Source organism: Nansenia antarctica (genome assembly GCF_963989245.1).
Source record: "Nansenia antarctica genome assembly, chromosome: 2".
Classification (NCBI taxonomy): Eukaryota; Metazoa; Chordata; class Actinopteri; order Argentiniformes; family Microstomatidae; genus Nansenia; species Nansenia antarctica.
Genome location: NC_137675.1, coordinates 8,902,351 through 8,914,850, shown reverse-complemented (window position 1 = coordinate 8,914,850; position 12,500 = coordinate 8,902,351). Strand labels below are relative to the sequence as shown.

Sequence of the window (12,500 nt, the reverse complement as noted above, 5' to 3'; positions counted from 1 at the left end):
TGAAACACACACAGGCTGAGACACACACACACACACACATACACAGACTTAGTTTTGATTGAATGGTCTCTGTTGTGATAGGAGGGTTGTGGTAGTGTGTTCTGGGTTGTGATTGGTTGTTCCTGTGTGGTCAGTCTGAACCAGAAGATCCTGTTGGAGCAGGAGCGTCTGAAGGTGGAGCACGAGAAGCTCAAGTCCACCGACCAGGAGAAGAGCCGCAAGCTGCACGAGCTCACGTACGTACACACACACGCGCACGCGTACACACACACACACACACACCACAACGTCAGCAACACACACACACACAATTTTATTTCATCTTTTTTATCCAGGTTAGTCTCATTGAGATAACATCTATTTTAAGACCAATATGCCTGATTGTTGTTGTGTGTGTGTGTAGGGTGATGCAGGACAGGCGAGAGCAGGCCAGACAGGACCTGAAGGGTCTAGAGGAGACCGTGGTGAGTAGAGGAGACAGCAGCCCAGCTACTACTCACACTACTCACTACACTACTGTGAACACTTCTGAAATAGAATCTAGAATATTCCATATTTGTTCTCGGAATTCTAATTCTGTGGCTGTTCTATCTGGTCATGTCCCCTGGCCTTGTTAACCTCCCCCTCTGCACCCGTCTCTCTCTCTCTCTCTCTCTCTCCTTCCCTCTCTCCCTCTCCCCTCCTCTCTCCTTCTCTCTCTCTCTCCCCCCCTCCCTCCCCAGGCCAAGGAGCTCCAGACGCTCCACAACCTGAGGAAGCTGTTCGTCCAGGACCTGGCCACCAGGGTCAAGAAGGTCACAACCAGCATTCATAACCTTTACCCTTTTAACCGTTGAACCCTCATAGACCTCCATTGTCTGCTGGCCCATTGTGACATGGTTCCTGGTTGTGGTGTGTCACAATGACCCAGGGACTAGGCAGGGGCTGTGTGAACTAGGTCAACTGTGTGTCTGTGATAGAGGCTCACTGTGTGGTCACGAGGCTAGCTGTGCCACCTCTCTCTGTCTGAGGGACTGACTGGGTTGTCTGTCTGTCTACCTGTCTGTCTGTCTATATGTCTGTCTGCAGAGTGCTGAGATGGACTCTGATGACACCGGGGGCAGCGCCGCCCAGAAACAGAAGATCTCCTTCCTGGAGAACAACCTGGAGCAGCTCACCAAGGTCCACAAACAGGTATGCACCAATCACAGCTCACCATATACTAGATATGCACCAATCACAGCTCACCATATACTAGATATGCACCAATCACATCTCACCATACATATGCACCACTCAAACCTCACCATATACTACATATGCACCAATCACACCTCTCCATATACTAGATATGCACCAATCACAGTTCACCATATACTAGATATGCACCAATCACAGCTCACCATATACTAGACATGCACCAATCACACCTCACTAGACATTGTCATGACATGGGCTCAAAGGCCACAACAAAATGGAGACGCACCACAGTTTTAAAAGTATAACAAATGTTATATAAGTATATATAAATGTATATATAAGTATATATAAATGTATGACCAACAGAACACTTACTAAATAAACGACTGTACTATGAGTTGGGAACGCCAGTGATCAGTGGTGATGCATGTTGGATGAGTGAGTATGTGGGTGGAGTACAGGTGCAACTAAAAAAATTAGAATATCGTGCAAAAGTTCATTTATTTCAGTAATTCAACTTAAAGGGTTAAACTTAGATATTATATAGACTCATTACATGCAAAGCGAGATATTTCAAGCCTTTATTTGTTATGTATTTGATGATTATGACTTACAGCTTATGAAAACCCCAAATTAAATATCTCAAGAAAATTAGAATATTACATGAAATCAATAAGAAAATGATTTTAAATACAGAAATGTCAGCCCTCTGAAAAGTATAATCATGCATATGTACTCAGTACTTGGTTTGGGCCCCTTTTGCATGAATTACTGCCTCAATGCGGCGTGGCATGGATGCTATCAGCCTGTGGCACTGCTGAGGTGTTATGGAAGACCAGGATGCTTCAATAGCGGCCTTCAGCTCTTCTGCATTGTTCGGCCTCATGTCTCTCATCTTTCTCTTGGCAATGCCCCAAAGGTTCTCTATGGGGTTCAGGTCAGGCGAGTTTGCTGGCCAATCAAGCACAGGAATCCCATGGTCATTTAACCAGGTTTTGGTACGTTTGGCAGTGTGGGCAGGTGCCAAGTCCTGCTGGAAAATGAAGTCAACATCTCCATAAAGCTTGTCTGCTGAAGGAAGCATGAAGTGCTCTAAAATGTCCTGGTAGACGGCTGCGTTGACTGGTGACTTAATAAAGCACAGTGGACCAACACCAGCAGATGACATGGCTCCCCAAATCAACACAGACTGTGGAAACTTCACACTGGACTTCAAGTGTCTTGGGTTGTGTGCCTCTCCGTTCTTCCTCCAGACTCTGGGACCTTGGTTTCCAAATGAGAGGCAAAATTTGCTCTCATCAGAGAAGAGAACTTTGGACCACTGAGCAACAGACCAGTTCTTTTTTTCTTTAGCCCAGGTCAGACGCTTCTGACGTTGTTTGTTGTTCAGGAGCGGCTTTACAAGAGAAATGCTACATATGAAGCCCATGTCCAGGATCCGTCTGTGTGTGGTGGCTCTTGATGCGCTCCAGCCTCAGTCCACTCCTTGTGAAGCTCCCCCACACATTTGAATGGCCTTTTCCTGACAATCCTCTCCAGGCTGCGGTCATCCCTGTTATTTGTGCACCTTTTTCTTCCACACTTTTTCCTTCCACTTAATTTTCTATTAATGTGCTTTGATACAGCACTTTGCGAACATCCAACTTCTTTCGCAATTACCTTTTGAGGCTTTCCCTCCTTGTGGAGGGTGTCGATGATGGTTTTCTGCACAACTGTCAGGTCAGCAGCCTTCCCCATGATTGTGAATTCTACTGAACCAGACTGAGAGACCATTTAAAGGCTCAGGAACCCTTTGCAGGTGTTTTGGATTAATTGGCTGATTAGAGTGTGACACTTGAGCCGACAATATTGAACCTTTTCACAATATTCTAATTTTCTGAGATATTTAATTTGGGGTTTTCATAAACTGTAAGCCATAATCATCCAAATTATTACAAATAAAGGCTTGAAATATCTCGCTTTGCATGTAATGAGTCTATATCTAAGTTTAACCCTTTAAGTTGAATTACTGAAATAAATGAACTTTTGCACGATATTCAAATTTTTTGAGTTGCACCTGTATATGGTGTTGAAAGGTGCTAATAAAAGCAAACCACATTAACCTGAACATAACCCAAACAAAGGATGCTTGTAAAGGAGAGAACCAAGACAAAAGCAGAGGGGCAGCAGCAGAGAGAGCAGCAGAGAGAGCAGCAGAGAGAAAGGCAGAGAGAAAGACAGAGAGAAAGGCAGAGAGAAAGGCAGAGAGAAAGGCAGAGAGAGCAGCAGAGAGAGCAGCAGAGAGAAAGGCAGAGAGAGCAGCAGAGAGAAAGGCAGAGAGAAAGGCAGAGAGAAAGGCAGAGAGAGCAGCAGAGAGAGCAGAGAGAAAGGCAGAGAGAGCAGCAGAGAGAAAGGCAGAGAGAAAGGCAGAGAGAAAGGCAGAGAGAGCAGCAGAGAGAGCAGAGAGAAAGGCAGAGAGAGCAGCAGAGAGAAAGGCAGAGAGAAAGGCAGAGAGAAAGGCAGAGAGAGCAGCAGAGAGAAAGGCAGAGAGAGCAGAGAGAAAGGCAGAGAGAAAGGCAGAGAGAAAGGCAGAGAGAGCAGCAGAGAGAAAGGCAGAGAGAAAGGCAGAGAGAAAGGCAGAGAGAGCAGCAGAGAGAAAGGCAGAGAGAGCAGCAGAGAGAAAGGCAGAGAAAGGCAGAGAGAAAGGCAGAGAGAAAGGCAGAGAGAAAGGCAGAGAGAAAGGCAGAGAGAAAGGCAGAGAGAAAGGCAGAGAGAGCAGCAGAGAGAGCAGCAGAGAGAGCAGCAGAGAGAAAGGCAGAGAGAAAGGCAGAGAGAAAGGCAGAGAGAGCAGCAGAGAGAAAGGCAGAGAGAGCAGCAGAGAGAAAGGCAGAGAGAAAGGCAGAGAGCAGCAGAGAGAGCAGCAGAGAGAGCAGCAGAGAGCAGCAGAGAGAAAGGCAGAGAGAGCAGCAGAGAGAAAGGCAGAGAGAAAGGCAGAGAGAAAGGCAGAGAGAAAGGCAGAGAGAGCAGCAGAGAGAAAGGCAGAGAGAGCAGCAGAGAGAAAGGCAGAGAGAGCAGCAGAGAGAAAGGCAGAGAGAAAGGCAGAGAGAAAGGCAGAGAGCAGCAGAGAGAAAGGCAGAGAGAGCAGCAGAGAGAAAGGCAGAGAGCAGCAGAGAGAAAGGCAGAGAGAAAGGCAGAGAGAGCAGCAGAGAGAAAGGCAGAGAGAGCAGCAGAGAGAAAGGCAGAGAGCAGCAGAGAGAAAGGCAGAGAGCAGCAGAGAGAAAGGCAGAGAGAAAGGCAGAGAGAGCAGCAGAGAGAAAGGCAGAGAGAGCAGCAGAGAGAAAGGCAGAGAGAAAGGCAGAGAGCAGCAGAGAGAAAGGCAGAGAGCAGCAGAGAGAAAGGCAGAGAGAGCAGCAGAGAGAAAGGCAGAGAGAAAGGCAGAGAGCAGCAGAGAGAAAGGCAGAGAGAGCAGCAGAGAGAAAGGCAGAGAGAGCAGCAGAGAGAAAGGCAGAGAGAGCAGCAGAGAGAGCAGCAGAGAGAAAGGCAGAGAGAAAGGCAGAGAGAAAGGCAGAGAGAAAGGCAGAGAGAGCAGCAGAGAGAAAGGCAGAGAGCAGCAGAGAGAAAGGCAGAGAGAGGCCCATACCCGATTCTCTTTTTTACCACTTCGGCTCGTTTTGGAGTCACTCGTTTTGGAGTCACTCGTTTTGGAGCCATAGCCGTAGTGGTTCCCCGGGGGAAATGGGACAACCCTTCATGACGTCATCCGTAGTGTAATGAATGGGTTAATGTTTTTGCGCCCCGACCGAGAAATAGGAGACAGGTAATTGGAGCGCTGCTACAGCTCACGTGTAAGCCAAAAGTATTAGCACTGCCATAGACTGCCTTTCGGCCGGCGCCCCGACTCCTCCCCTATGTATTTTCACAGTGAATTTTACACACACACAGATAAAATGTTTATTGTATTGGAGGATTTTTAATGAATGCTGATAGGCGCCGACAGAATATCAGCCGCATTTTATGAATAAACAATGTTTATTTAAAAAAATCTTTTACAAGTAGCAACTACGAAGTGGGGCTGCGTTGGAAGGTGGGGGCGGCGCCCTAGCGCCCTCTATTGGCCAGCCGCCACTGCTAGATATGCACCAATCACAGCTCACCATATACTAGATATGCACCAATCACACCTCACCATATACTAGATATGCACCAATCAAACCACTCGATATACGTATAAATAAACCACATTCTAGTACTTTTAGGCTGACTAATTAACCAAACTTGTATTCTCTCCCTTTCTATCTTTCTATCTCCCTCTCTTTTTCTGTCTTCCTCTTTCTCGCTCCCTCCCTCTCCCTCCCTCCCTCCCTTCCTCCCTCCCTCCCCCTCCCAGCTGGTGCGTGACAACGCAGACCTGCGCTGTGAGCTCCCGAAGCTGGAGAAGCGTCTGCGTGCCACGGCAGAGCGGGTCAAGGCGCTGGAGTCGGCCCTGAAGGAGGCCAAGGAGAACGCCGCCCGCGACCGCAAGCGCTACCAGCAGGAGGTGGACCGCATCAAAGAGGCCGTACGCGCCAAGAACATGGCCAGGAGGGGCCACTCCGCTCAGATCGGTGAGGAGAGAGACACACACACACGCACACCTAAACATACATACACACACACACACACACACACGCACACCTAAACATACATCCACACACTCACACTCACACTCACACTCACTCTCACACTCACACTCACACTCACACACATAAACCTAAACCCACATGCACAGACAAACGCACACCTAAACATACATACACACACACACACACACACACACACACACACACACACACCCCCCTACACCTACACCTAAATACATAACCCTACACTTAAACACACACACACACACACACACACACACACATGTCTGGTTAACCAACTACTCTCTCAGTCTTTTAACATTGTTGTTAGTGGTAAGGTTTGGTGTATTCTCTAACCCCCCCCTCCCCCTCTCCGCCCCACAGCCAAACCCATTCGTCCCGGCCAGCCCCCCGTGGCGTCCCCCACCCACCCCAACATGAACCGCAGCGCCGGGGGGTTCTACCAGAACAGCCAGGCCGTGGCCATCAGGGGGGGAGGAGGCGGCCTCAAGCCCGACAAGAAGTGAGTCAACACGGGACCGACTACGAGCCTCCCTCCCTCTCTCTCTCTGCAGGAACCCGGGGAGGCCGGCGGAGGTAGAAATCGGAGGACGGCCTCATTGTTAACGCATGGAACATGTTTCCATCCCATGCATTACAATGAGCCCGGCCTCCGAGTTCTACCTCCACCAGCCTCCGCTGGGAGAAGGGTTATGGGCAGAAACATGAGGCAGACACCAGTAATGAGATGTTTGATTAGTTTAGAATAAGAGATTTGTTGATAGTTTTAATTATGCTTCCCTGTTCTCTCATTCAGTATGTTGGTGAGCTCAAATCAACTTCTCAGTTTCTGCCAATATTTTGGGATCTTTGTTAATGATGCATGACTTCTGGCTGATGGCTGGCAGAGTTCAAACAGTAAATAATGATTGATAAACCTTTGAAGTCTTGTAAAAACTCCTCCCTTCCTCCTCTCCTTTTCTCCCCTCCTTCTCTCCCCTCCTTCTCTCCTCCCCACTCCCTCTCTCTCCTCTCCTCCCCACTCCCTCTCTCTCCTCTTCTCCCCACTCCCTCTCTCTCCTCCCCACTCCCTCTCTCTCCTCTTCTCCCCACTCCCTCTCTCTCCTCTCCTCCCCACTCCCTCTCTCTCCTCTCCTCCTCACTCCCTCTCTCTCCTCTCCTCCTCACTCCCTCTCTCTCCTCTCCTCCCCACTCCCTCTCTCTCCTCTCCTCCCCACTCCCTCTCTCTCCTCTCCTCCCCACTCCCTCTCTCTCCTCTCCTCTCCTCCCCACTCCCTCTCTCTCCTCTTCTCCCCACTCCCTCTCTCCTCTCCTCCCCACTCCCTCTCTCTCCTCTCCTCCTCACTCCCTCTCTCTCCTCTCCTCCCCACTCCCTCTCTCTCCTCTCCTCCTCACTCCCTCTCTCTCCTCTCCTCCCCACTCCCTCTCTCTCCTCTCCTCCCCACTCCCTCTCTCTCCTCTCCTCCTCACTCCCTCTCTCTCCTCTCCTCCTCACTCCCTCTCTCTCCTCTCCTCCTCACTCCCTCTCTCTCCTCTCCTCCCCACTCCCTCTCTCTCCTCTCCTCCTCACTCCCTCTCTCTCCTCTCCTCCTCACTCCCTCTCTCTCCTCTCCTCCCCACTCCCTCTCTCTCCTCTCCTCCCCACTCCCTATCTCTCCTCTCCTCCCCACTCCCTCTCTCTCCTCCTCCTCCTCCTCTCCTCTCAGCAGCTGAAGACGGGACATCCCCACGGAGCAGAAGAAAGCCGACATCTCCATGACAACCTGTCATTCCATTACAGCGAATCAGCTCCCTGCTGGGCTTCTAGAAGGAGCAGGAGTTTTAAATATAAATATATACATAATCCCGGCCTGTACAGATAAAACCACCCTCATGTTTCCTCTCTGGATATAAAAAAAAAAAAGAAAGAAATTAATTTAATTTTACAAAAACAGAAACACAAGTCATCCAACCACCCCCACCCACACAGAGTGCAGTCTTGGCAAATGAACTTACATGACGTGAACGTAGCTTGGTTTGGTCCCACCGTGTCTCTCATCCTTGCCTTCAGAGTAGTTCTGCACTGTGCCAAGCTGGACGTTCCCTCACAGGATTTTTAAAAAGAAAAAGGAAAACAAAACAAAAAGAGCAGAGTGTTTAAAAAAAAAGAAAAAAAGAAAGAAAAAAAAATGAGAAGAAGAAAATAAGCGAGTGAAAGAAGAAAAAAAAGTGTGTTGTTGATCCTACCACACAAATCTGTACATTTCAATATTCTCTTGGTCGTGTTATCTCTCTCTCTCTCTGAATAGATTTTACAAGCTTCTTATAAAGGGTTTGAATCGACTAGACGGTGTTGTTGAGCACTACAAACTGTGGTGGTTGTACAGACGTGAAGGCGCTGCACAGACTTCCCCTAAGGTGTGTGGGGAGGAGACGCCGTACGACAGTGACGATTTATTTAACAGAGTACCTGTGGAGGCCATTGTTTTTATTGAAAGGAAAAACGATTATACACTCATACTGATGACCACCTACACACATACTGATGACCACCTACACACATACTGATGACCACCTACACACATACTGATGACCACCTACACAGCAAGGATATGAGGAAACTGATCCAGAATGATCTATCTATCTATCCTACTTTACCTGTTCAGTAAATGAACAGGCTATTTTTACTGCAGCCGTTTAAATGCAGTGTAACTGGAACCTATTTATCTGCACATTTGGAACACATATAGAATGATTCAACCCTTTCAACCCAATGATTCAACACATTTAGAATACAGGTATAGGCTCCTAAAACAAACAACGGTTCCAAGAATACCAAAAAAGGGTTTCTCATTTTGTCCTTGTAGGGGCTCCCTTTGAAGGACCCTTTTCCCCCCCCATGTAGAACCCATTTGGGTTCCGTGTAGAACCCTGTCCACCGAGGACATGTAGTGTAGAGTGAGGCTGACGCGTTGTCCTGTCCTAGCGATCTAGCTGCGTCTCTCTCCCACTCCCACCACCACCTCGGTCCGCTGCTCAGACTACACACCAGGGATATGGGCTGATGGCTGGAACCATTTTTGTGTACATTTTACTGTCAAGAAGTTTTTATTATCTTTATTAACGGGCTCTTCCTGTTACCCCCCCCCCCCCCCCCCCCCCCGTCATCGTCATCATAAGAGGAGTTTAAGAAGTCAATGATGCTAGTGGATGATGCAACTATTTCATCTAGTTTATCTCAGTTGCCTCACTTTGAAAGAATACTTTCCCCCCTCCACGCTATGTAGCTTTCAGGCCAACAATTACCCCACGATGTTGAGTAAGAAGTGCACAGCTTATCTTTGTTCTGGGTTCGTGTCATTGTCCTGTGTCTCTGTCACTGTTCCCCCGAGCTTGACAGATGTGTGCGTTTTGCTTGGACGGCAGTCGGAATTAGGTTGGCCCCGCCCTTGCCACTGATCAGCCAATCAGAAGAGCAGGGCCTTGGGATGGGACGGTTGTTGAGTTCAGTCTGCCGGTGAACCTCTCCAGAGTATCATCTGGTCAGGCGCGGAGGAATCAGTTTTTAACGCTCACATGTTGCATTTTTTATAATGTTTTCCCCCTCTTGTTGATTGAGTCATTGATCTTTTTCCATGTGTGGAGGGTGGGTGGGGGGGGATAAATTATAAGAGCTCTCCAAACCTTGTAGCTATCTGTTCTGTAAATTCTCAAGCGTTTGCTAAAAGACGCTGCTGTGTGGTGGCGTCCCCAGCATGTAACCACTGACATGGCGCGACTGATCAACGGTCGTCAGGTGTAACCAGGGTGTCCTCTCTCTTTCCCAGTCAGCTGCCGCAAACAAACATGGTTGTTTATGGAAGGTTTGCTGTCTTTGGAAAGGATTTTGTATTTAATTCATAGTCGTCACTTCAGAATTCTTCTCTTATCTCTGAATCCTTTGTAGAAAACACTCCATACCTGTTGCTTGTGTGTGTGTGTGTGTGTGTGTGTGTGTGTGTGTGTGTGTGTGTGTGTGTGTGTGTGTGTGTGTGTGTGTGTGTGTAAAGTAAACCATTGTCAAACCCTGATCGACTGAATTGTTTTTAAGTTACGTTGTTTACATAATTGGCTTCTCAGTATTTTCAATGTATAGCAGAGATCCTCAACCTGGGTCCAGGGGGTATTCCATCAATGACCCTAAAGGAAAAATATTCTGAAGTCTTGTGAGATTTATATATATATATTTAAAAAACCCTGGATTTTCCTTTAGCAATGTTGATGGAATACCCCCCTGGAGAGAGCCACAGTGGGTCCAGGTTGTTGTCCCAGCCTGGTGTCACACCTGAACTAATCAACTGATGTTCAAAACCGTGATTAGCTGAGTCAGGTGTATGTCAGTGCTGAGCTGAGACCAGTGCCTGCAGTACCGCGGCTCTCCAGCAGGAGGCGTGAGGATCGCTGATGTAGAGGCTAGTTTTGGAAGGGAGTATCCCAGGACTATGACAGGACAAGGCGCTGTGTCTATCATGTTTTCCCTCTGTGTCACCATAAGAGAACAGTCAGGGCTTTGCGGCACGGTCTTCCAACTGCAAAGCGTCCTCTCCTCACCAGCCCAGGGGTCGTACTCTACTCTATCAATTTTAACAGTATATGAAATCGAAAAAGGTGTATAAAGAGAACATAAAAAAAAAACAACAACAACAACCATTTGTTCATGGTGTGTGGTGTTTTTACCAAATTAATTTGTTTGCATTGATTCTAAAGAAAAGCGTAGCCACTTTTTATTACTGTGTAATAGTTACTCCATGTGTGATGTGTGACAGTAAAGGATTCCACCAATGGACGAAGGTACTGGATCATTCCTAGAGAACTGGGGCAGAAACACAGGGCTCTGATTGGACGTAGGAGGGGAGGTTAATGATATCACCTTTTTGGATTGACTGCATGATGTAAATGTATGTGTGATTAAATAATTATGAGAAAACAGTGCTGTGTGTCTCATTCTGTTACTGCTAAAGGTGTGGGTGGGTGGGTTCACTAAGTGCTGGTGACAATAAACCAGTCACATATGTTGTATTACTTCTTCTTATGATAATGGGTAGATGACAGGCCAAGTACAGTACTGAGAACAGTCTTGTCGACATCGCACCCTTTAGAAAATGGACTATACTGAAGGACTCAACTTTTGAAAGACACTGACTAGGCTGTCAGAAATGTTGATAGCCTTTCAATCAATCAGATGTATTCGTGTAGCATTTTTTGACATCAACCAATGTCGCGAAGAGCTTCACAACAAGAGCAATACTAACAAATATAAACAAGAAATACAATACAAACAAAAGACCCCCCCCCCAAAAAAAAAGGCAAGCCAAGCAAAAAAGAGAGAGGGGGGAGGGGGAAACATAGGGCACCGTGGCAAGGAAAAACTCCATGGGAGGCAGACACCTTGAGAGGAACCAGACTCCAAGGGGGACTCCATCCACCCTCCTCTGGGTGACCAGGTGCCGAACAGAACAGTGCTCTGATAGCCCCTTCCAGTAAGTTGTAAAAGAAAATCAGGGGGGGGGGGTGGATTTTATCATATGGGGACAATTTTAGCATCCCCTCAGCGTCAGTGTCTTCAGTGTCAGTGACTTGGTAAAAATATCATTGCATGTGTGTGTGCCCCCTCCCTCGTCCACAGTATTTTACTCAATATGTGCAAAACTAAATGTTGAAACAGCAGTAATACCACGTTCATTGATAAAATGACATAAGGGATGGAATGGGGGAGATGGCAGTTTTAGAAGGGGGATGATCATGATTTTGACCGTTTTTATTTCAGGGGGGATGCCATGCCATCCCCTCTCATCCCCCCTCAACTCTCGTACTGGCCCCTTCCCTTAGCCACCGCCAGATGGCGCTAGTCCGCCGTCGCCCTAGTACTGGCCCCTTCCCTTAGCCACCGCCAGATGGCGCTAGTCCGCCGTCGCCCGTAGCCAGTCCAGAGAGGTCTGAGGCGTCTCCAGGTGGTAGGGTTGGCTGATACACAGGCGGGAGCGGCAGCGAGCAGACAAGCACAGACAGGCAGGAACGAACAGGAAGACAAGTGGAAACGGGGCGGAGAGACCGAAACGCCTGTCTGGCGGTAGTGGTGGTGTCGCTGCCTCGTTACTAGCCGTGTCGAGTCGACGGGGAAGTGGAGAGAAAGGAGAAAGGTACACACCGGGAAAGTTGAGGAATTCTTCCCTGCTCTGTTTTTACTTTTCCAAAAGGATTGACTTACTTACTACTACCCTCGTCAGAAAAGAAAAAGGTATGTGTGAGCCCGCCTGACAGACACAGTGTGTGACCGGCGATCTGAGGAACACTTCAGGTCATTACTCGTGTTACTAACTGGCTTATCTAGCTGGCTAGGCTAGGTGGCTAGCTCCCAGGACACCGCGTTCGGGTGGAACAGCGAGGGAGGGAGGGAGGGGAGGGAGGTCCCTTCTCTCCCTTCTCCCTCTGTCCCTTCTCTCTTCTCCCTTCTCCTCTTCTCCCTTCTCCCTCTCTCCCTTCTCCCTTCTCCCTTCTCCTCTTCTCCCTTCTCCCTCTCTCCCTTCTCCCTTCTCCCTTCTCCCTTCTCCCTTCTCTCCCTTCTCCCTCTCTCCCTTCTCCCCTCTCCCTTCTCTCTTCTCCCTCTCTCCCTTCTCCCTTCTCCCTCTCTCCCTTCTCCTCTTCTCCCTTCTCCCTTCTCCCTTCTCCCTCTCCCTTCTCCCT

At 48.3% G+C, this 12,500-nt stretch overlaps 1 protein-coding gene across 1 annotated transcript in view; it reads left to right on the top strand.

Moving 5' to 3' along the window:
- The window catches only part of LOC308149636 (kinesin-1 heavy chain-like), a gene marked incomplete at its 5' end in the record, with an annotated part of 32,738 nt that extends 24,039 nt beyond the window's left edge, over positions 1 to 8,699 (top strand). Inside the window, 7 exons of the mRNA XM_080522517.1 lie at positions 135 to 236; positions 404 to 464; positions 723 to 794; positions 1,069 to 1,173; positions 5,546 to 5,762; positions 6,162 to 6,300; positions 7,505 to 8,699. Of these exons, the coding sequence (XP_080378643.1) occupies positions 135 to 236; positions 404 to 464; positions 723 to 794; positions 1,069 to 1,173; positions 5,546 to 5,762; positions 6,162 to 6,300; positions 7,505 to 7,511 (703 nt within the window). The 3' untranslated portion in view covers positions 7,512 to 8,699. The remainder of the gene's footprint in view (positions 1 to 134; positions 237 to 403; positions 465 to 722; positions 795 to 1,068; positions 1,174 to 5,545; positions 5,763 to 6,161; positions 6,301 to 7,504) is intronic.
- Positions 8,700 to 12,500: the final 3,801 nt, after the last annotated feature.